We start from the raw sequence: 25605 nt of genomic DNA, 5'->3' as shown, positions 1-25605 counted from the left end.
ATTTTAAAAATATAACCCTATGTGACAACAAAGTCCCAAGAATGAGGGAGAAACGTGGAAGAACATTAAAAATGTCTAATAATATTTTCATTACATTTACAAACACTACAGTCTCTGAACAAATGACACGTGTCAGTTTAACAGAAATTATAAAGGCATGGCTACTTTTTTTGTCCATTCTTCTTTGAATTTTCGGTCTACATCATTGTCTTCTGTGTATCAGAATAATTCATCGTGTCATATTGTGTTCATGATCAGACGTACTGCTGTCCTTATTTGCACATATATTTCATTTGAAGGAGACATGTTGAAATGGGCGCATACACGGTGCTGGTTCATGTTTAGAACTGTAGTCTAAAGCAGGGGTTCCCAAACACATTCCTGGAGCCTCCCCAGCACTGCATGTTTTCCATGTCTCCTTAATCAAACACACCTGATTCAGATCATCAGCTCATTAGTCGAGACTCCAAGACCGGAAATGGGTGTGTCAGACAAAGGAGACATGCAAAATGTGTTTGGGAACCACTGGTCTAAAGTATATGAAATATGTCCAGAAAACGTAATTGCTCTGGTCCGTATATGAAATATATGATCTGCGTTGCGAGCGTTGTTAAACTCATCACAGCGTTCCACGTAGAAACCGATCTCATGCGCTCTCTGCGTGTTCTTACATATATTGTTAGCCATAACTTCCCCGTGTTTGATAGTCAAACTCCAGCATCGTGGGGAAAATACAAACAACACTTTTGTGTTACTGAGGAAACACACTTATGACAAGTGTGTCCGAATGTAGAGCTGAACAGGAGAGGTGAACGAACAACGCTAAAACGGTCTTTCTTGACATTTGAATTCTCCACTGTAATGCGATCTTATGCGTAACACAGCGCAGTGTTTGGAATTCATTCTCATGAATAAATGAGTGCATTTACATCCACGTTCTTAAGCCGATTATGCTTAATAAGCCGACAACGAATGTGGTCATGTAAACGCGGTAACCTGTTTTCTTTTATCGGAGTAAGATCTTAAACAGCTTAAGAATAAACCGGTCGGAACAGGTAGTTTTTTGCCTCTAACACCGATTTTGCGCGGTATGTAAACGCATTAACCTGCTTTCTGTCGGCTTATTGAAGTGCACATGTGTGATACGTGACAGAAACGCATCCTTAGTGCAGATTTAAACGCATCCAGACAGAGCAAGCGTTTTGCGGGAAAGGAAGAATATCACAAACGCAGACTCAAGACCCAGAAAATTGTAAAAAATGTGTTCTCATCTCTCGTGCAGCAGAAGTAGAATTGGTTCAGTCAAAACCCTGCATCTGTAACTGCATGCATAATAAATTTCTTGCTGACATGTTGCAAGCTTTATTTAAAGGGATAGTTCACCCAAAAATGAAAATTTGATGTTTATCTGCTTACCCCCAGGGCATCCAAGATGTAGGTGACTTTGTTTCTTCAGTAGAAGAAACAAAGTCACCAAAGTGTTTATCTGCTTCCGCTTTCCGTATTCCTCAAAAAGCTTACGCTGTATGTCCTACGCCTTCCCTATTCCACTTAAGGAAAAAACGGAACTGGCGCCGCGTTCCTTCCGTAAGTTGAATAAGGAAGGCGTAGGACATAGAGCGTAAACGTTTTGAAGAATACGGAAAGCGGAAGCACGTGCAAGGCGATCATTTGTGTTTATAAAGCATATACATTTGTACAGCATATACAGCTCTTTGAAGCTGCACTGAAACTGTAATTTTGACCTTCAACTGTTTGGAGGTCATTGAAGTCCACTATAAGGAGAATAATCCTGGAATGTTTTCATCAAAAACCTTCATTTCTTTTCGACTGAAGAAAGAAAGACATGAACATCTTGGATGACATGGGGGTGAGTAAATTATCAGGAAAATTTAATTTGTAAGTGAACTAATCCTTTAAACTACGCCAGAGCGTGTACACACCTCACGCACCGGATGCCGTGTGTACGCTCAAGGCAGTTGGACATGGTGTGTTAGAGGTAAAAAAATGATATAAATATTGTTTGGTTTCTTACACAAACCGATCGTTTCGTGTCTTAGGACATCAATGTGTCGTCACGAGCCGCAGGGTTTAATTTAGATTTGTCTGTGCATGTTTTTTTGACTCTCATAGATTGTGTTCCCATTGACATGCATTATACGACTGACAGACCGCAACGGTTGGAGTTAAAAATCATCATTTGTGTTCTACTGAAGAAACAAAGTCACCTACATCTTGGATGCCCTGGGGGTAAGCAGATAAACATCAAATTTTCATTTTTGGGTGAACTATCCCTTTAACATCACAACTGACATACAGTAACATGGAATCCTCGGAGTCAGATGCGCAAATGATTATTTTTTTGACGTCACTACAGGAAAATAACCTGGTTTATTAATAAAGTCTTGTAAAAGTGGTTTACTTGCGTTGTCAGTTCACTGGTTTGCATGTAAAACTGGTTATAAGCTGATATTTGTGAGTTATCAGCTTATTGGTGTTCATGTAAACTTGCTCATTGTAGAGAAAAGCTCAAAAACTGCTGACGGACATTCATATTGTCCATCCACAGCAGCCAATCAGCACTCAGAATTAAGGTTTATACCTCACTTTTCATGACGTTGGTTCAACTTTGCTTTTTAAACTGGAAGAATGAAATGGCTCAGAAAAACTAAAAAATAACCACTTTTCACTTATAGGGTTAGTTCACCAAAAAATGAAATTTCTGTCATTTATTACTCACCCTCATGTCGTTCTACACTCGCAAGTCCTTCGTTCATCTAAGGAACACAAATTAAGATATTTTTGATGAAATCCGAGGGTATCTGATCCACACATCGACAGCAATGTCATTGCACCTTTTGACGTCCAGAAAGGTAGTTGAAAACATGGTTAAAATAGTTGACTTGAATACAGTGGTTCAACCTTAATGTTATGAAGCGACGAGAATACTTTTGTGTACAAAAATAAGGACTTTATTCAACAATTTGAACCATCGTTATACGTAGTGAACTCAATACTACGGCCAATACTGAGTTGAAGCCTGCACTGAGTTCACTAGGTATGACAACGATTCAAATTGTTGAATAAAGTCGTTATTTTTGTTTTGTTTTTGCACACAAAAGTATTCTTGTTGCTTCATAACATTAAGGTTGAACCACTGCGGTCATATTGACTATTTTAACCATGTTTTCAACTACCTTTCTGGACGTCAAAAGGTGCAATGACATTGCTGCCTATGAGTGGATCAGAAACCCTCGGATTTCATCAAAAATATCTTAATTTGTGTTCTGAAGATGAATGAAGGTCTTACGGGTGTGCACGACATGAGGGTGAGTAATAAATGACAGAATTTTCATTTTTTGGGTGAACTAACCCTTTAATAATAAACATAATGAGTAATATTGTTGTTTTCAGTGATGTGCAACCTGTACATATCTGTTAGCATCTCAAAAAAATGTGTTTTAGGGTTTCATGACAGAACAGTATTCAAAAGTGTTACAGATTAAGATAACACAAAGAACAAACTGATATTGTTGCGAGATGTTATGTCATGCTTTAAGTTATTATCTGGCTAATCAGAGGAAATGCTAACTAGGGAAAAATAACTATGAAACAGGATTTAGAATATAGAAGTGCATAAACAATCGTGTGTAGTGAATGCACCAAAAGTTCTTACCCCCTTGTCCTGAGTGGCAAAATACCAGGTATAAGGAGTCTGATTGACGACTGAAACTGTGACACCCATTATTCAGGATAATCTGTTAGAATAAAACAGTAATCATTGGTCAGTATTTAACAGTTATGCAAAGTAACTAAAAACAAATAGAATTGCATTATTATAACTACAGTAAAAAGAAACAGAACCTGATTTCATTCCTGTGCAGAGAAAATGTTCAGCACTCCTGTGCTGTAAGAAAAGTGAAGAAGCTCATGCATTCTGCTGCTCTTTATAAACTGTCCATCAGAAGGTGAGGACAGAAAGGGGCTGAGCTTAGGACCATTTATCATAAATGATGTGACGTACTTTATTATATAACGTTTTGATGAGATTCTATCCACAGGAATGTACAGAAATGAGAAGCCGTTTTCTCACATCATGACCTCCTCTGCCAATAAACCCTCATTTGAGTTCATCTTCTGCCTCAGCGTGCTCAAACGTGACAGGTAGCAACCTTCAAAAAGAGACCTGTTGTGTAACCCCTATGCAATTCTTCAACATATGAACAGATTTCAACTCCTGATATTTTATCGCAACATAGAGCAGTATCCATACAGTGCTCTACATGACAGGCCATTTTACCTTAGGGTTGTTGCACATTTTTTTAAGTCAAATTTAAGGCTTTTTAAGTCCTGAAAAAATAAAAATTAATACTATAGGCCTACATTAAGGGTGTGCAATATTGCACACCCTGTATTTTTCTAAACTTATTGGATGTATGCATTACCTTTTATGTCACATTCAAATTAAATTCAGTTAGAATAATAGCACAGTATAGGGCTGTTATTACCAATCAAATGAAATCATTATCAACAAAATCCATCTTTGCAATGCAGAGGTGACACAGATGTGGCATGAGAAGTGGCATTAATATATTTACACAGCATTTACAATTTGTCTACATAAATTTAATTAAATATTCAAATATGAAGTTATTTCTAATTTTAACTTTTTTAATTAAAATGAACTTTAAATATGAAACTAAACTGCCAGTAGGGGGCAGCAAGTCACTGTCTGAGTGAGTCAATGAGTGAGTCATTCAACTGATTTGTTCAAACGACTGATTCATTCATCGTCAAACCGCGGATTCAGTCAGAACAACAAAAACATTTGTCTGTTGCAATAAAATTGTAGCAACAGATTACAAGCAATATTATTAATTAAACTGAACATAAGAATTAATCAATTTAATCCCTTAAAAGTCAACCATTTAAAATGTGTAAAATTAGCAAACACCATTACAAAAACCACAAACTGCCCAACTAAAAGAAACACTGACCACCATAACGGTAACCAAACATTTTCAATAAAATCAACATCAACATCTAAACCTCTGTTAATTCTTGTGTTTCTCTTTCCTTCAGTGATTCTGCTTTTTATCATCAGGTGTCTTCAATGTTGACAATAAAAAATAAAGAAGTCTTAATTCATCTGTCTGTCTGTTATTCAGATATTTTTGTTTCAATTTTACTCATTTTAAATGGTTGACATCTGAAGAATTAATTTGATTAATTCTAACTCAATTCTATTTGTTGAATTTAATTAATAATATTGCTTGTAATCAGCTGCCAAAATGTTATGGAGTAGATATAGCGTATTACTTTTTACAGTGCGTGTATCGTGAATTTTGAGGGCATATTACTGCATACATCACGCAGTGAAAGCGTGAGTGACAAACTCACTGTCAGCTCGCACATCGTTAAAACAATAATTACGAGACTATGCTTATCACACACCCCTACGCACATAAAGAATGAACTTGCAACTGTTACTGAACTGACATTTACCCATTTTCTTCTGCTTTCTCTTCATTTCGCATGCAGGAAATAGTACGTTACAAGCTGTCGTAAATGCAGCGAGGCCTGCAAATTGTCACGTGAACAAGCAAAAAAGTGCAAAGGCTTACGGACAGACATGTTGTAACACCAGTTCTTATATAAGGCAAGAAGGAGGTGGCAACCGGCAAACATTCAAACTGCGCTCCACTATTTACTCAAGAGTTATAAATGTTAATAACTTGTGAAGGTGCACCTTAATGTAAAGTGGGCACCTGTTAACCCTCTGGGGTTGACGGACGTGTCGGCATGTGTTGCTGGATTTTTTTTCACATGGCAGCGAAATCAACTTAAAACAATCCATCGTTTATGGCCATACAAATATAAGCAATACATAATTTGAAACTTTAAATGGTCTACTTTTATATTTATCCACTTACAATCAAAACAAAACATTGTGCTTTTGAAAAATAAAGAAAACACACAGGATGTGGACTATTTTCTGGAGAGCCTCACAAAAATGAAAAACTCAATGAATACTTGTCACACAGACATGAACAATATATGTATAGAAACATTTAAGTGTCTACTTTTAATTATATATTTCAAAATGAAAACAAATATTTTCTGTTTATTTAATTTGTCTGAAATTGAGAGATGCCCAGCTGTTCCTGTGTGACCTAATTACTGCTAATGCGAACACACCTACGGTAATGATCTGAGGTGATCCATGTAAACAGAGACAATGTTCACATCAACTCGATAAACCCATCAAGTTTCAACAGATTCGTTTAATTATACTGGGTGAGGAATAATCCTGAAAGGAAGTGCGTGGCTGTATTTGGTTTTTACATAAACATGTTGTAACTTAGTTCACTGCAGGCAAGTTTGCAGAACCCAAGTGCAGTTTATTGACAAAAATCCAAAACATGAACAAAATAAACTAAACAAACAAAGACTTGACTTGGCTTGGCTTGAAACAAGAACACGAAACACACCATCAGCAGAGTTACATAAATCCAATGCACGACAGCTTAAATACTTATGCTGCATTCACGCCACCTCGTATTTACCGGAATCTTGAGATGACGACACGTGACTTTATATTCGGCGCTGTTCACGTCCTCGGACTGGGAATTATTAATTAATTTCTATGGCACCACTGTCAACGCCTAAATGAATCTACAGCTGTCAGGTGGTACAGCGGCCACGTGGTACACGTGGGAGCTTTCAGAAAACTCCCAGCTTACAAACTGCAATTACGAGCTCTACGAGGACGTGAACGCTTTTTACGAGCCAGAATCTCGTAGTTACAGTAATTACGACATGGTGTGAACGCACCTTTAGGCAAGTGGAACACATGACTAAGACAACCAATGAACAACCAGAACTCATAACCACATGACATGACAATAACCAATCAGCACATGACACATTGACTAATGGTGCGTTCACACCAGATGCAACTTGCGCAAATAAATCGCTTCATTCGCGCGTGAAATTCGCTTTACAACAGAGGGGCTTCTGCCAGGCGGCTCGAGTCTCGTTTCTGCACACTTCCTCTGAATAAACACATCAACTTGTCAGCAGGAAAGTAGTTGTAAAATACAGCGAATAAGCTCAATTTGCCGGCTTTAGTTAGCTTGTAGTCTCAATATGTATATATATATATATATAGCTCAAATTGAGTAAAGAGCGTTTTTTACAACTTACCAGATTGTCCGACCTCCTCACTCACTTTCTTCCAAGCAAGATCCTTTTTATTCCTGTTTCTATAAAAGTATGAAGATGTATCGTACAGCTCCGGGTATCCACATACAGTGACAATGATTTTGTCCTCCATTGTTGTTTCGGATTTCTGCCTCCTCTCGCTACGTCGTAATCACGTCACTACTAGAGCAAGCTCCTGATTGGTTAACGTGAATTACGCGAAGACTTGGGAGTGTTACTTTAAAAATGTAATCCGTTACAGTTACAAATTATGTCATAAAAAAATTATTCAGTAACATAATCCAAGAACCACAATATGAAAGTAATGTAATCTGATTACTTTTGGATTACTTCAAGGTCACATGTATAAAAAAAGAAAGAAAGAAAGAAAGAAAGAAATTGGGGGGGGGGGGGGGGTTTGGGGATGGGGGCTAACTTTACTGTAAATAAATTACATTTTTAAATTTATTTTAATTATTTCTTCTCAATTTCTGCAAGTTTTTAAATTTTACACGTTCCATACTTTTGAATGGGTCTCAACAATAAAAATATTTTAAAAATCTGATAAATTATCTATTGCAATATTATTATCATTGTTGTTGTTTAGAGCTTAAAAATATAAGTCACATCAGATCATAACTGTTTTTAAATAAATGTAAATATTAAAGTTTCAGTGCCTTAATTAAATGATTTTATTATAATTACTTTAAATGATTGGTGTGGTGCTGCTGTGACTTCACCCTTCCAGGCTCACTATTGGCCGATTCAGTGGTTGAGGGCGGCCATTTTGGGTTGACATCATTGTCCTTAGTCTGCAACACTTAAACATTGACTGAGGAGGCACTTAAGAATTAGTCTTACACTTTGCTGAAATTGCTTTCTTTGAAAGCTTCTTTAAAAAAGTCTCTTTCTTTTTACTAAGAATTTTAGTAAAAATTCTGAAGTCAAAGCTTAAGACTATTCTTAAGAGAATTTCTGAGAAGTTTTATACATAAGGCCCCTGTCTATATTGTACGGCGAGGAGAATAGTTTGAGTGGCCAAAGACTCTCCAAGGATGCGGCTGGAGAACTGCAGAAATTAGTCTTGGGGACAGAAAGCCTAAAAAAATATCGAACAGTTCCTACATCCCCACAAGTTGTTCAGGAGGGTTTAAAGAAAAATCCTCCTTGTTCATCCAAAAAAAATCTCCAACATATTTAGTAGTCAGACACGACTGGAACCTCAAACAGGATGGGTTCTGTTGTCAGATGAAACTAAAAAAAAGAGCTTTTTGGCAGCAAACCCACCAGATGGGTTTGGTGCAAACAGGGGTAAAAAGTACCCCATGCCCACTGTTAAATATACTGCTGGATCTTTAATGTTGTGGGCCTATTTTTCAGCTGGAGGTCCGGACATCTTGTTCAGACACATGGCATCATGGATTCTATCAAATACCAACAGATAAAAAATCAAAACCTGACCGCTTTTGCTATAAATCTTATAATGGGCCGTGGTTGGATCTTCCATCGGGACAATGATCCAAAACAAACATCAAAACCAACACAAAAATGTGTCACTGAGCACAAAATGAAGCTTCTGCCATGGCCGTCCCAGTCCCCTGACCTGAACCCTGAAGAAAATGAGTGGAGTGAACTGAAGAGATGAAGCACCAACATGGAGCTGGGAATCTGAAGGATCTGGAGAGATTCTGGATGAAGGAATGGTCTCTGATCTCTTGTCAGGTGTTCTCCAAACTCATCAGGCATTATAGGTGAAGACTCAGAGCTGTTATCTTGGGAAAAGGAGGTTGGAAAAAGAATTGAATAAAAGGGTTCCAATAATTGTGACCAACGTTTTTTGGAGAAAAACATTTATTTCATAAAGAGATTTTCCCCAGTTTAATGAAAGATCAAAATGCAGATTTATTTTTACAGGTTTCTTTGTTAATATTTAGCAAGGGTGCCAATCATTCTGACCAGAACTTTATCTAATGGCAGAGCTAGAGGCTTCACTATATGCAAATACATTTCATTCTCTTACAGGCCTCTACACAGACATACATAGTCAGATGGCAGAGCAAGAGGCTCCAACGTTGGCAAATATATGCAAATACATTCCATTCAGCCACATTTCTTTCTCTCACAAGCCTCTACACAGACACACATAATCAGATAAATGATTATAGATCTTGTTCACACAAATGGCTATATTATACTTAAATCATTAATGTTCTGATTAATAAAATGTATGCGTTTTGGCCGTTCATTTACACGACAATGACGTTTTGGTGGCCTGAAAACGCAAACTTTTGAAAACAGGTTTCAAAGGGCAAGTTTCTGAAAACGGCCTCCGTGTAAACAACAAAAATGCATATCTGTGAAAACGATGACGTCATGCACATGCACATTACATGTTCAGTCTATAGTGTTTCCTCGCCATTTAATGGCCTGCCAGCAGAATAAAGCGTTTTTAGTCATTTTCACGGATTCGTATAAATGGGGATCGTTTTGACAATGGTGTCGTCTGTACGCGGAAAACTCAAAGGAAAAACATCTCCGTTACTTCACGTCGTTGTCGTGTAAACGTACCGAGTCTCATGGGCAGATTGGAGATGAGATCGTCAGCGTGACCAGAATAGATGTTCTCTGGAGTCTTCAAAGACCCAAATAAAGAATAAGAAATGAACTGATTATTTCAACTTGACAGCTCAATAATAAAACATGAGAACAAGTATGTGAACTTGCAACAGAATACATTTTAGATTGTTTTAAATTGGATTGATTTATTTCTATAGAATTTTTTCAGGATATGTTTTTGTACCTTAAGCAAAAATGCAAAATAACCAGCACACTGCAATTTCTGCTCCCAAATAAGTTTAATAAATGGCAATGCTTTGACCCAAAGTGGTTTTCGTCCCTTAAGCAGTCATCCTGTCAGAAGTCAACCAGAAATCACTTTTTAGCCAATTCTGCAGCTGTTACATGAATGGGATGATTTTTTTTTTAAATGACATTGTATGTGAAAGATTATTTGTTATGTATAGCCTATATAGTCATGTGAAAAAGAAACCCTTTTGAATTCTTTGGTTTTACATACCAGGGCATAATAACAAAAAATCATCTGCTTGTTAGCTGGTCTTAAAATTAGGTAAAGACAACATCAGATGAACAACAACACGTGACATATTACACTGTGTCATTATTTATTTAACAAAAATAAAGGAAAAATGGAAAAGACGTGTGTGACACCCTATGATTCTGTTGCTTGTAGTGCCACTTTTAGCAAGTAATAACTTGAAGTAATCATTTTCTGCATGACTTTATAAGTCTCTCAAATCATTTGAAGGAATTTTGGCCCACCATTTCTTACACGGTTGCTTCAGTTCATTGAGTTTTGTGGGCATTTGTTTATGCACAGATTTCTTAACCCTCTGGGGTTTGAGGTGTTTTCTGGGCCCTGGAGTTGTTTTGACATGCCCTGACATTTGTGCTTATGTCTTATTACATTTTCTTGGCTAAAGTCTGATTACACTGTATTCAGCACAATCTCTGCTACAATAATATGAGAGCAGCATGTAAATAAAAGTTTGCAGTTTTGGGAAAATTACATTTATGTGTGGTTAGTGAAAAAAAAGTCACTGAAATAAGGCCATAAAACCCATACTGAATATTTGTTCACAAGACTTATAAAACATGAAGACAATAAACCCACGACTGCGACAATATATGGTTTATCAAGCCATCCTCAAGCCATTGCGGGTATTTATTTATTTTTGAACAAGGTCTGTTTATTTAAAATGTTATAATATGCAAGAAGAAATAAAAGACCGAAACAATACAGTATACAGTCAAAACCCCAACATAACCCATCCCTCTACCCATCAGACATAAGTATCAATTACATACAAAGAGAAGAAAAAAACACACATGAATTATACATATTTGGGAATCTACTTGAGTTTTTCAACAAATAACAGAAAGGGTTGCCAGATTGCATAGAATCTCTGGGTAGACCCTTGAAGTGAGTATCTTATTTTTTCTAGTTTAAGATATTGCATGACGTCCTCAATCCAGTGAAAAAAGTGGGGGTGTAACGGAGGCCAGCCGTGACCTGGACGGGAGTGATGTTTAGTGGGGTGAGTGTAACGAAAGCCAGCTAGTAGTTGCTGTGCAAGTAAACCTCACGCCTCTGAAGAGATGTTCTAGTGACTGACACTTGAGGTTGCAGCCTTTAGCCTCCTTGTAAGAGCGTCCGACTCACACGCCGGAGACCCAGGTTTGAGGCCCGCGCAGAGTGGGGCGAGTAAGACCTGGGGTGAGGGGTTAGAGGGGGAAGAGGGTCTTTCCATTTAAACAATATTAATCTTCTGGCAAGTAATGTGGAAAAGGCCAATCATTGTGGGTATTTTAATAAGAATAAAGTATATTTATAATACAATGCTAATTGATGTAGCATTAAAGGGTTAGTTCACCCAAAAATGAAAATAATGTCATTTATTACTCACTCTCATGCCGTTCCACACCCGTAAGACCTTCGTTAATCTTCAGAACACAAATTAAGATATTGGTGATGAAATCCAATGACTCAGTGAGGCCTCCATAGCCAGCAATGACATTTCCTCTCTCAAGATCCATTAATGTACTAAAAACATATTTAAATCAGTTCATGTGAGTACAGTGGTTCAATATTAATATTATAAAGCGACGAGAATATTTTTGGTGCGCCAAAAAAACCAAAATAACTTACTGATGGCCGATTTCAAAACACTGCTTCATGAAGCTTCGGAGAGTTATGAATCAGCATGTCGAATCAGCGATTCGGAGCGCCAAAGTCACGTGATTTCAGCAGTTTGGCGGATTGACACACGATCCGAATTATGATTTGATACGCTGATTCATAACGCTCCGAAGCTTCCTGAAGCAGTGTTTTGAAATCGGCCATCACTATATAAGTCGTTTTTTTTTTTTTTTTTTTGGCGCACCAAAAATATTCTTGTCATTTTATAATATTAATATTGAACCACTGTACTCACATGAACTGATTTAAATATGTTTTTAGTACATTAATGGATCTTGAGAGAGGAAATGTCATTGCTGGCTATGGAGGCCTCACGGATTTCAACAAAAATATCTTAATTTGTGTTCCGAAGATTAACGAAGGTCTTACGGGTCTGGAACGGCATGAGGGTGAGTAATAAATGACATTATTTTCATTTTTGGGTGAACTAACCCTTTAATTACAGTATAGAATACTAGAAAGTAATATTTTGTCTGCCTTATTCTGTGATAAGAAGCCACTTCAGATCCCAAGTGGAAGTTATTTCAAACACTCGTTTGATGTTTGGCACATTTTGCTTTCCAAATGCACATCATAAGTGACTCAAACTCACAGTGCTTGCAGAGATGGAGCAGCATTTACTGGCGCTCTCCACTATGAAACATTGTTTAGTAGGGGTGTAATGCTACACTTGTGTCACGATTTGATACAATGTGGAGGAGCACATGAGTGTCTACATTCCATGGTTGCCACGGGAAACAATCCGTAGTATGATGCCTCTGTGCTTTAAGGAAAACTTCTTGAAAACCACCTGTTTTTGGTTGCTCTGAGACAACTCTGCAAAAAGCACAATCTTGACTCCAGGGGGGAGTCGTATCGTCACTATTATTCAAATACTCTTGAAGTATTTGGTTGCCATTGCCCCCTGTGGACTTATGTTCATCTCCCCTGCTTATGGGGGCAAATGTAGTGACAAATTCATTACTCAAGATTCTGGCTTCCTGGAACATCCTGGAGGCCTCACAATTCATGATTTGCTGTGTTTGTTGTCAGATTTGGCTAGGCTTTGGATGTGCGGATTTGGCCGGATTTGCACTGAGACACAGCACATTTAGTAACATTCAACCCATAAGGGCTGGTCTGATTTTGGGTGAGATATGGCCATACAGACCGGGGCCAGTTTAGGTTGAGTGCTGGGGGTATCCTTTTACAATGTGGTAATTTGTATATAGCAGTGAGCCATAAACTTAAATGTAATACCCTTTCCCTGTCAATGTTCCTATTAATATTTTTGCTCCGTGTTCGTTTACGGCTGCAGTGCTGTCCTGTTTCCAAATTTCTTTTTTTTGTTTTTTTTTTTGTTAATCTTTCTCCTTTGGCTGTTTTATATTGTTTCTGCTTGCTCTTTTCAGTTGCATTATATTTTTTTGTTTCTGAAGTTTGAATTGTTTGTGATTTTTCTCTAGTTTGTTTCTACTTGCTCTCTCCAGTTGCATTAGATTTGTTTTGTGATGTATATATATAATTTGTTTATAGAGAAAGTTTGTATTTTGTTTCCCTTTTATTGATTTTCTTATTTTGTTGGAATTTGCTGATTCATTAGTTACAAAGTTTATTTGTTTATTGACTGGCTAACTGAGCTTGTTAACCAACCCATCTCCCAAAGTGACTATTTGATGCGCATCTTCTTTGTCTTGGCAGGGCCAGGGGCAGAGGACTGGCTTTATTTTAGGTGGTGGTATCTTCCTCACAGTGTTTTGTGACTTGTCTTAACGTGTGTGTGTACACAGTGAAGTGCAGTGATTCACCTGCAGGTGGTGTGGTCTGATTTTCTGCCTCTACTGGTAAGCTCTAGTCCCTGGCCCTTGGTTTGTTCTAAACCCTTAGTGGCTCGTTGGACTGGAACAAATGTTTCCATATTTATTTTACCATTGTTTTTATTCAAGATTTGTCAATAAAGAGTTTATTTTTGTATTATGACCCATGTCTCAGACTCTAATTGGTGATACAAATCTGTGTATGCCTCTGTAGGTGGTTTATTCTAAATCTTTGGGTGAAATTCCCATAGTGGCATAGTCGGAGTGGGACTGGTATCAATTTGCCATTGTACTTAAAGTAAATCCCTTTTGCCCCCATTAAATCATCTAATCTGCTAAGAAAGTCAACAACTACAGTCAGGAAGCATCTAGATAAACTCTACCTCAATAGATGAAGCTACTGATCCTCATGAAAGTGCCTGTCAACTTCCTGAGTGTATGGAAGAAGTTGCTGAGGGTGGTGATGAAGTTGAAAATGGTGGTCTCAGTGGCCAGGACTTGGAGACAAGCATGGAAAGTGAATGCACAGCGGAGGCTTATCCTGAGACAGCGAGTTACTGTGGAAATGCGGTTGAGAGTGATGAAGAAATTCAACAGCCAACTCTGACTACTAGCTTGATGAACTGAACAAGGAAGCTCCTAGAGCTGAGGGCAGGTACCAGTGGCGGACTCTTGCTTTCCAATAAAGTAGCTCAGTTGTCAGGAACCCTTTTGTCTTTCAAATGTTACATGCCCAGTGAATTTGCTAGAAAGCCAAGAACTGTTGCAGAGACATAGATGGAAGGCAACTGAATATAGACAGTTTTTGTTGTATACCGGGCCAGTTGCACTACTTAATGTTCTTGCCTCACCAGTTTACAACAACTTCATGTTGCTCTATTTTGCCATATCCATACTGGCATGTCCAAATCTCTGTGTGATCTTCTGTGACTTTGCAAAAACTTTGCTTGTGTCTTTTGTAGAACATTTTGGACAGTTTTATGGCAGGGAAAATCTTGGGTACAATGTGCATGGCCTTATACGTCTCAGTGATGATGTAAAAGAACATGGTCAGTGTCTGGACAACATATCTGGGTTTCCCTATGAGAACTACCTCTGGAAAAATAAAGAAAATTATCCACAGCGCTCAGTTCCCAGTTGCACAAGTTGTGAGGCAAATGTCAGAGAAAATGCAGATTGCAGTGCAAGTGAGCAAAACAAAGCCAAACTCAAAAAGCCACACAGCGAGGTTCCACTACCATCTACATCACTTCTTCAATCATTTAGTACAAAGAGGCTAGTCTTCCACACTTTTATGCCAAGGCATCCACAGGAGATAACTGCATATATCATAATGGTGTAGTAGGCATAGTCTGGAATATCATTGAGGTTGATGGGGTTCTATATTTGGTGTACAATGAGTTTAATCATTGTTCAAGCTTCTTTGACTACCCAATAAATTAATGCCAGTTGGTGGTGTTCCTTCTCACAGACTTGTGCCAGGAACTAAAATGCAAGCACTGCCAGTGCATCAGATGGAGAGATAGAAAAATCCATCAAAAGATGGCTGCAACTCGCTTCGGACAGAGATGGGGGAAGAAAAGAGCGGGCCCAAAAGCCAACTAATTCTACCGAAGGTATGGTCCAAATGTTAACATTTACCAGAGTTACCATTCATGTTATCAATCTGAGATTTCTGAGATCTGACTAACCGTACGTGTCATTATCTGTTCCCCTTGATGTCTCTCTCTCTGTCCCTCTTTTAATGGAAAAAGTGTCATTACACTGTATTCAGCACAAACTAAGCTACCATAATATGTGAGGAACATGTATGTACATGTTTGTGTTTTTGAAGGAATAACGTTTATGCGTGGTTATTAAAAAAAAAAAACTTAAGTCACTGAAATAAAGCCAAAAAGTATATATTAAATCTGTGTTCACAAGACTTCTGGGTATTGGAGGTTGTAGACTAGAGTTTTTGCTTCAAAATGATGTAAAAATGATCCTGCATACTCGTTCATTTATAACAATATATTGATTTAGTTTTTGTAAGACACTTTTTGTCAAGAAACACAGTATGCGTGGAGGCGTGAATCATCATGAATAATGGGTGATTTACACCTGAGAAGACAAAAGAATCGCATAAAGACCTCTAATGACCTGCATAATAATGAGGCCTTTCAGTCAGGTAGGCTGTGAAAAAACCCTCTGTGATCATGTCTCAAGCTCATCATGGTGTATATCAAACATACAAAAAAACAGCAATACTGTGAAATATTATTACAATTTAAAATAATGGTATTCTATTATATACTTTAAAATATAATGTATTTTTGTGATGCAAAGTGTCTGAACATTCATGTTACCTCAATGGCATTTCATATAGTCTTTTAGCTTAAAAGCATGCACATTTGGAGAAATATTGATGGATTCTCATATGTTTATGTCAATTTTCTATACAGAGGAGTAATATTTATTCAATATTTATTGTCATCACTGTGAGCGCTGGATACTGTTTTCAATTCATACTTGCAGCCGGAGGGCGCTCTGTACACCTTTAGTCCACAAATTACTCTAAAGAAGAACAGGACATTCAGGAGCTAACGGCATGTCTTCCAGAGATTGCTAACCATGGCTTTAACATCCAGATAAACACTTTTCAAGACAATAAATGCACAATTGAGATGATATATACATGTATTGCCTCAGAATTTGCGTCTGAATAGCGCTCGCTCCGTGGGTGTGGGCGCATTAGCGGATAATGAGCTGAATCATGGGCGTCTGACATGTGTCTCTTTTCATACAGATTACATAAACACAGAATATTTTTCGATTTGACTTACACGATTTAAAACCTGACATTTCAACGTTATTTTAGACATAAGTCTCATTTTTGTGTCATTAGTATTCACTAAGTTACAGTTCATTTTCTGAGAACTATCAGATTAAACTTCGTTCAGAGGGAGACGAGAGATCACGCATCATGTTAGTTTTCTTTATTTTGCAAAAAGCACATCATTTTGTTTTTACTCTGAGTGTACGCAAATAAAAGAATATATTCCACAAATTTTAATGGTGTATAACTCTTAATTATATGTGCAACATTGAGGAAGTATTTTGAGTCTCTTTCACACTGATAAGAAAAAAACCGAGGTGGTATCGCCGGCGTGACCGCCGACCCGAGGGAGTTAATATGTTTATGAACAACTGAAAAAAGCACAAATGTCAGGGCATGTCAAAACTTCTCCAGGGCCCCAAAAATCCTCAGACCCCAGAGGGTTAAAGTACACTTACTTGAGGAGGCTCCTGCAGTTCTGGCAACCGCAACCAGGCCGAGTTATTTCTTCCGGCCTGCCGGATCTGGGCCATTATTGGTCCGAACTGTTTTGGCTACCTGGGAATTGTCTTTCAGGCCCTGTATCCACCTGGTATAAAGATGCATTTTGGTCGATCAAATCACAAGTGGACAACGCTAAATACAGGTGTAAACGGGGTGTAAAATGTTTCCAGCTTGTCCACTTTCAACCATTTCCAGAGGTAGTCGAAAACACATTCGACTGGACTGCTTTCATAGTGGTAAACGGGTATCTGTCTCCATCTACTTGTGATCAGGCCGTCCAAAATGCATCTTAATACCAGGTGTAAACAGGGCCTTAGATTTAATCAAAACTTCTCCTTGTTTTCCACATTTCTAGAGTCCCTTCTTCTTTTGCTCGGAACGTCGCCGAAGCACCTCCATGGGAACCGAAAGTAAAAACGCAGGATGAGTAAAGCCACGATGACCAGAGTCTCGGGGTCCCAAAGCCATTAAAGACATTTGAATGCTAATAAGAGTTTGACGATCGTAACACGTGGAGTTACCATTTGGCGAAAAAGCCCCAAGAGCAGACCTAGAGCGGAACAGGTACAAAATGCACACAAATAAACAAAACTCCAAAGCCCGACTACATGCCGACATATATCATAAATACAAAGGGATAAACAAGGACCTAAACAAGACACAAGTGAAACTAAGCTGAAACCATAGAAACATGATTAGTAACTGTAGACACCAAGGCTATGTTCACACTGTCAATCCAAATCCGATTATTTGTGCATGCGATTGGAATCTGATTTAAAATTATTGACTGTATCACAACTGTTCAGATCTGATTTGTGTGTCCATGCCGCTCTTTCATTTTCCGGAATATCTGCATTGGTTTCTATTGCAATGATGGTAGGTATATGCCATAAACGACAGCAACTGCAACATGGAGGGGTTTGCAATACAAATGTTGTCTTATCTACCACATGACAATGTGTAGCCGCCACGTTGGACTACTGCATCTTCTGAGGCAGGGCCAGAAACATAGGAGGCTGGTATGAGTGGCTTCATTCCGCGCTGTCATGTCCACTGTTCTGTTCGTCTGGTAATTTGCAACAACACAACCTTATTTCTGCAGTGACTTTCAGCTTGTATCCTATAACAACGCTTGACGTTTACGTTTTACGTGGCATGAGAAAGCCACATTAACCACCCAAAATCAAAGCGGTCAAACTGAAAAGGTTTCCCAGAAAAGCGATTTGAATAGGATTTCAAACCACAGCTCTTCTTTTTTGCCATTCACATGTGCTAAATCTGATCGTATTTCAAGCGGATATACACAAAAATCTGATAGGGACTGACACTCTGAACGTAGCCTAATAGACACAAGAAATGTGAACTGAAACAAAAGAACAGAAAATATATCTAAATAAGAGTCTCTACTGAGAAACAAAAAATACAGGAAAAATGAGACAAAAGCAAGATGGTCAGGTGTGGATGTACACAAAAAGATTAAAAGTCTGAAAAATAGAGAGATGAAGAAAGCAAATAAAATAAGTGAAAATGAGTGAATCACTTGTGATGAACTTTCCAGAGTGGAGTCTTGCAGAAGTGCCTGAAGTATCTGATACGAGCCACATTTAAAGGTCATGTGAACAGCCTTCTGAGCGATGCAATGTGAATATAGCATTCATTTCACACAGATACATATTTCATGATGCCATTTTAAATTGTAGAGCCTCAGATCTGCAAGAATTTTCAGGTGTATCTGTACGTGTAATGACATTTTTTTTTTCTATTACACAGATCAAAATTACATTGCCTTTCTCAAAAATGATTGCACAGTTGGTTTTTAGACATTTTTAAACCTTGTCACACAGATAAACACTGAAATTTCCTCCCAGAATAAGTTGGCAAATGCTGTTTCACGTCTCTTTGATGCGGGAAACTCTTCTCACACTGAAGACATGGGAACTTCTCTCGGTGCGAGTTATTACATGATTCTCATGTTTCCTGGCTGTGAAACTCTTTCCACATTGACGACATCTAAAACCATTCTCTCATACATGAATCCTCATGTGGCACTCAAGGTTATTTTTAAATCTGAAACTCTTTCCACACTGAGCACATATGAATGGCTTCTCTCCAGTGTGAATTCTCACGTGGTTATTAAGGGTTGATTTACGTCTGAAAGTCTTTCGACACTGATCACATGGAAATAACTTCTCTCCAGTGTGAATATTCATGTGGATTTTAAGGTTTCCTTTTCCACTGAAACTCTTTCCACACTGTTGGCAGGTGAAAAGGCTCTCTCCAGTGTGAATTCTCATGTGGACTTCAAGGATTCCTTTATGTCTTAAACTTTTTCCACACTGTTTGCAGGTGTAAGCCTTCTCTCGAGTGTGAACTCCCATGTGGACTTTAAGGTTTCCTATTTGGGTGAAACTCTTTCCACACTGTTGGCAGGTGAAATAACTTTTAGTTCCTGTCTTTTGAGCTCTTTTTTGTGAGGAAGTCTTTTTAGTCTGTGTTGATCTTTCTCCAGTCATGTAATCATTATGTTTATCATAATGGTATTTCTCTTCTTCCCTTTCATTAAGCTCGCCTCTTCCAGTGCCATCAGGTCTAAGGAAAAAACAGACATAAAAGAATTTAGACATTTAAAGCAAAACCAACATGTACGCTATATACACTATCCTATCCTATGGATCAGGGATGGTCCTTGCCACTGTCTTGCAGAATTAAGTGTTGTCCCTAATCTTTTTAGGGTTAAATTTTGAGGTTGGGTTAAATTTTCCATGTGTATTTGATCAAGGATGGAGCTAAACTTTGCAAAATAGTGGCCCTCCAGGACCAGAGTTGCCCATCTCGCCTATAGATCTTATACTCAATACACCAGTGGTTTTCATACCTGGTCCAAGGGACCTACCACTGCACATATTTAGAGTGGCATAACAATACAGAGAGAGTTGGTGTCAATATGCAAAACCACTGCAGTTACAGCTTCGGATCTTTTTTGTCATTGGGCATTGTGTAAAATGGCGGCCATGTTTTTCTTAAGGTGCAACAGTACTGTAGGACCAACAGTACTGTAGTAAGAGCAAATTTTATGTTTTGTTCAATTATAGCACCACCAAATGGTGCAATCCCACCGCTTTTTAATGTGTCCTCACAGTGAGCCCATGCATATGCATGTCAATTAATTACTGATATTAAAATGTGATGTGTAAACACTGCAGATTCACTGATTGGTCAGAGAATCGTCACCGTCATTGGATTTGCGACACGAGCCACCGCAGTATCATTTGTTCGCACAACCTTTTTAAATGACTAGCTTTGAACAACCGTTGCACGCAACTTGAAAAAATAAATGGCTGAATCGTGGTCAGTAGACGCAGACGTTCCTCTTGTTGGGAGCCAAGGAGCGAATCCAGCAAGACATAGATGGGGCGACCTGGAATGAAAAAGTTTTTCAGGAAGTTGCTCAGCTCTTGGCCGCACACGGCTACCACCAGACCTACAACCAGTGTAGGAACACTAAAAACTAAAAGCAACTACAGAACCACAACAGCCGGAGTGGTTCAAACAGAAGAACGTCGAAGTGGTTTGACCAAATCTACGGAAGTAGACTGGCGAGCAATGGGAGGGAGGGACTTGGCCAAGGCGTTGTTGGAGAACACGATGGAGGATGGTATGTTGCGTTATCTTAACTTCATATTTATGTTTAGATGAGTTAAAATGTTAGTAGAGCACGTTTGAGTATGAGTAGAGAAAAAAAAAACTTTTTTATTGTTCTCTATTCAGACTTAGATATTGGGTTCAATGCTACATACACAGAATAACTGTTTTGTTTTGTCTACATCTATATTACTCTCTGTATGATTACTTCTGTATAACTGGACATTTTATTAAAGATCAAATTCTCAGCTTTGAGAATGAAACCAACCTGTTTGTTCCTCAGTTTCTTCATGTTTCACACTGAATGCTTCTTCAATCTTCATGTCTTCACTCTCCTCTTTAATAAACTCCATCTTTATAATAGTGTCATGTGGATCTCTGTCGCTTCACCAGGAGTTTTTCTGTCTGTTTGTCCTGTTTAAGAAGAGAATAATTAACAGACAGAAAAATAAATCCAAACTAAATCTCTGGGAGCGTCTCAATCAGCTCTAGTTCAGTAGTTCAGAGCACTGGTGAGGGAGTCAGAGAGAGTTAATGGATTTAAATCATCTAATAAGACAAAAAACACTCAAAATTAATGCTGCAAATTAATAAAAGAACACAAATTATACAGACACTTCATATTTAGGCATTTATCTACATTTGGTATTTAATAAATATTTAAATGATTACACTGTCATGAAAACATTAGCAGTTGGTTTGTATAAGTTGTCATTACATGTTAGTGTTTGTTGTTCTTGTTTATTTACACTGTTTGAGCAGTAGGTGACGTCAGCGTGTCGTGATTCGACCAATGAATCATTTTAGAAAGTATTTAATTCAATTGCCTCTGCGATTCAAAAAGCTCAGTTTCTCCATCACTACCCAACAGTGTTCGTGTTTACGATAAACTGATTCACGATATCCACCTTATTTTTCAGGTAAGAGCATGTGCGGCCATTTGTTAATTTAATACTGACGTCCGGTGTCATTCGCTTCCAGTTATTTTTAGCTGTACAGTAGAGTTGCCACCCATCCTGTGAAATACATAATCGTCCCGTATTTACAGGTAAAATTATGTGTCCCATATCAAATTAATACGGGATTTGTGAACTGCACACCAAATACTAAAGAGTCCTTCAGAAAAATAAAATAATAAAATGTAAAATAATATAATGCTCGCACATTAATGAATTCACAGAAAACAGTGATGTGGAATGTGACGCTGAGGCTTCGAAGCTTGAATCAAAAGATGACTGTTCGAGATGCATACGTCGATCGGTCTGCACAGCGCCAATACATCTTAAACACACCTAAAAAAGGGAACAACATTTATCATTTATCATATTTCATCATTTATTTATTATTTAATATTTTTATATTAAACTATATTGCCAAAAGTTTTGGGACGCCTGCCTTTACGTGCACATGAACTTTAATGACATCCCATTCTTATTCTGTAGGGTTTAATATAGAGTTGGCCCACACTTTGCAGCTATAACAGCTTTAACTCTTCTGGGAAGGCTTTCCACAAGGTTTAGGAATGTGTTTATGGGAATTTTTGACCATTCTTCTAGAAGCGCATTTGTGAGGTCAGACAGTGATGTTGGCGAGAAGGCCTGGCTCACAGTCTCCGCTCTAATTCATCCCAAAGGTGTTCTATCGGGTTGAGGTCAGGACTTTGTGCAGGCCAGTCAAGTTCCTCCACTCCAAACTCGCTCATCCATGTCTTTATGGACCTTGCTTTGTGCACTGGTGTGCAGTCATGTTGGAACAGGAAGGGGCCATCCCCAAACTGTTCCCACAAAGTTGGGAGCATGAAATTGTCCAAAGTGTCTTGGTATGTTGAAGCATTAAGAGTTCCTTTCACTGGAACTAAGGGGCCAAGCCCAACCCCTGAAAAACAACCCCACACCATAATCCCCCCTCCACCAAACTTTACACTTGGCACAATGCAGTCAGGCAAGTACCGTTCTCCCGGCAACCGCTAAACCCAGACTCGTCCATCAGATCGCCAGACAGAGAAGCGTGATTGGTCACTCCAGAGAACATGTCTCCACTGCTCTAGAGTCCAGTGGCAGTGTGCTTTACACCACTGCATCCGACGCTTTACATTGCACTTGGTGATGTAAGGCTTGGATGCAGCTGCTCGCCCATGGAAACCCATTCCATGAAGCTCTCTATGCACTGTTCTTGAGCTAATCTGAAGGCCACACGAAGTTTGGAGGCCTGTAGCTATTGACTCTGCAGAAAGTTGTGCGCCTCAGCATGCGCTGACCCCGCTCTTTGGTTTTACGTGGCCTACCACTTCGTGGCTGAGTTGCTGTTGTTCCCAGTTGCTTCCACTTTGTTATGATACCATTAACAGTTGACCATGGAATATTTAGTAGTGAGGAAATTTCACGAATGGACTTATTGCACAGGTGGTAATCTATCACGGTACCACACTTGAATTCACTGAGCTCCTGCGAGCGACCCATTCTTTCACAAATGTTTGTAGAAGCAGTCTGCATTTATAAGTGCTTGATTTTATACACCTGTGACCATGGAAGTGATTGGAACACCTGAATTCAATGATTTGGAGGGGTGTCCCAACACAGTGTACGTTACTTATATTTATAGTATATATTTTATAAATACCGAATTTGTCATCTCAAGATTCCAGTAAATACAAGGTGGCGTGAACGCAGCACAAGTAAAAGACACCACTTAAAGAAATAAGACAAATCATATATCACAATTGTGTATTTATTTGGTTACATATTTTATGTCAATACACCTCATCTCTTTATACCAGACTGCCTGATATGCATATTTAGCTGTGCATATGTCATAAAATATAGCTTCCTCCAACATAACTCCTGTTTTTCATTCAAGAGCTCCCTGTGTTTCTCTGGCTGAAATGATATCGATATATTAAGACTGGTGAGAGCCCTCAAAGCTCCTCAGATGGTGAAAACATTATAGAAATTATCTAAGGAAATGTGATGTAAACATGAGAATTTCTCTTTTTTATGTGCATCGTTTCTGACTAAAGCCCCAGAGATTTGTGCCGTCTTGTGACTACAAATAAACAGAAATATGTGACTGAATAAGTACTCCCTCTTTTGTGAAATAATGGTAAAAAAAAACAATACTTCTATATTACAACTGCAATCCTGATACAAATTAATGATCAATGTTTCACTTTTTATTGTAAAACTGTGGTAAAACATTGATGCTTGGGTTTTAAATCTAAAAAAAAAGTAAATAAAAAACAAAAAGGCAAACATTTATCACGTTTGTTTCGCAATCTCGCTAGTTTCCAGTCTGATAAAACTTCCCTTTGTTGGTGAAATGATGTGGTTGTGTGACATTGTTTCAGAGAGAAGTGTTAAAATAGGGTTTTAGTAAAACACTGCAGAGCATCTGGCCCAATGGTGGAAACCATGTGATTTTGGGCTCGGTCCTACAGGTCCAAGGCTATTAGCCCCACCTGTTGAAAGCAGCTATTGCCAGATCACCACATCTCTGTATCTTTTGAATCAAAAGCCTGTTTCTGTTATTTTGTTTATTATTTTGTGCAGACCAACAGAGTTTTATGTATTTTATTTGATACAGATTTATACTTCTTTTGACATGTAAAATTGTAACTACTTTATTCTTCATTTGACTAATCAATTCATTGAATCTAATTCTACACTCTTTATTCCTCTTGTAGTCACTGGACATTAACAGGGAATTCAGCCCTCAAAGGTGATTTAGTACAATAACAGTAATCAGCACATTATTAGACATGAGGTGTTTCCGGTATGTGAAAATCATTTCACGATGATGACAAACAAAAACAGTTCTTTCATACATGAATACTCATGTGGCACTTAAGGGTCACTTTATACCTAAAACTTTTCCACAGTGACCACATAAATGTCTTTTCTCAAGTGTGAAATCCCATGTGCCTTTTAAGGTTTTCTTTTCGGTTGAAACTTTTCCCACACTGTTGGCAGGTGAAAGGCGTCTCTTCAGCGTGAACACTCTTGTGCCTGTTAAGGTTTCCTTTTCGCTTAAAACTTTTCCCACACTGTTGGCAGGTGAAAGGCTTCTCTACAGCGTGAACGCTCATGTGGACTTTAAGATTTCCAATTTGAGTGAAACTCTTTCCACACTGTTGGCAAGTGTAAGGCTTTTCTCCAGTGTGAACTCTCATGTGTCTGTTAAGGCTTACATTTTCAGCAAAAGTCTTTCCACACTGTTGGCAGATGTAAGGCTTCTCTCCTGTGTGAATTCTCATGTGGACGTTAAGCTTTTCATGTTGATCGAAACTCTTTCCACACTGTTGGCAGGTATAAGGCTTCACTTCAGTGTGAATTGTCATGTGGACTTTAAGATTTCCATGTTGATTGAAACTCCTTCCACATTGAGGACACGTGTAAGGCTTCTCTCCATTGTGAATTCTCATGTGCCTGTTAAGGCTTCCTTTATGAGTGAATCTGTTTCCACATTGTTGGCATGTAAAATTACTTATAGTTTCTGTCTTTTTAGCCCTTTTTCGTGAGGAAGTCTTTTTAGTCTGTGAGCAACTAAAAGTTTTTTGGCCAGTTATAAGATCATGATGATTCTTACATTGATCTTTCTCTTCCATTTCACTCAGTACTTCACTCTCCTTTTTCAGCATCATTAGATCTAAGACGAAAAGAGACAAATGTAAATTAACACTAGTTTAACGGCACAAAGCAACAAAAAACAAAACATTTAGACATGTAAAGCATCAAAACCAACATACAGATCCTAGATCCTATACACAAGAGGTTGCACCAGGGGGAAAAGGGAACAGAGTGGGGTGGGTGGGGGTATGTTCGGTCCATAACAATGTCCTTCAAAATACCTGAGGAGCCCTTTCTTATTACCCT

At 38.3% G+C, this 25605-nt stretch overlaps 2 protein-coding genes across 7 annotated transcripts in view; both read right to left on the bottom strand.

The window, feature by feature from the left end:
* LOC127511155 (gastrula zinc finger protein XlCGF8.2DB-like) overlaps nt 1–25605 on the bottom strand; it is a 146271-nt gene that overhangs the window by 98883 nt on the left and 21783 nt on the right. The window contains exon 1 of one of the 2 annotated variants that reach the window (XM_051891794.1): nt 21006–21024. The exons of the other annotated variant lie outside the window; for it this stretch is intronic. The gene's annotated coding sequence lies outside the window, so the exon portion shown is untranslated. Of the gene's footprint in view, nt 1–21005; nt 21025–25605 lie in introns of those variants that run through there. 2 annotated transcript variants of the gene reach the window in all.
* LOC127511188 (gastrula zinc finger protein XlCGF8.2DB-like) overlaps nt 1–25605 on the bottom strand; it is a 163346-nt gene that overhangs the window by 125503 nt on the left and 12238 nt on the right. For 2 of the 5 annotated variants that reach the window (XR_007929862.1, XR_007929863.1), the window contains exon 4: nt 23447–24191. The exons of 1 other annotated variant lie outside the window; for it this stretch is intronic. Coding sequence is in view for 2 of the 4 variants with exons in the window: in XM_051891892.1 (XP_051747852.1) it covers nt 24633–25378 (746 nt within the window). In the remaining 2 variants the exon portion in view is untranslated. Of the gene's footprint in view, nt 1–23446; nt 25379–25605 lie in introns of those variants that run through there. 2 more of the 5 variants (XM_051891892.1, XM_051891891.1) reach the window with 1 other exon arrangement.

The sequence above is a fragment of the Ctenopharyngodon idella genome, chromosome 4, assembly GCF_019924925.1.
Source record: "Ctenopharyngodon idella isolate HZGC_01 chromosome 4, HZGC01, whole genome shotgun sequence".
Lineage (NCBI taxonomy): Eukaryota > Metazoa > Chordata > Actinopteri > Cypriniformes > Xenocyprididae > Ctenopharyngodon > Ctenopharyngodon idella.
This window is presented reverse-complemented; position numbering and strand designations above follow the sequence as displayed.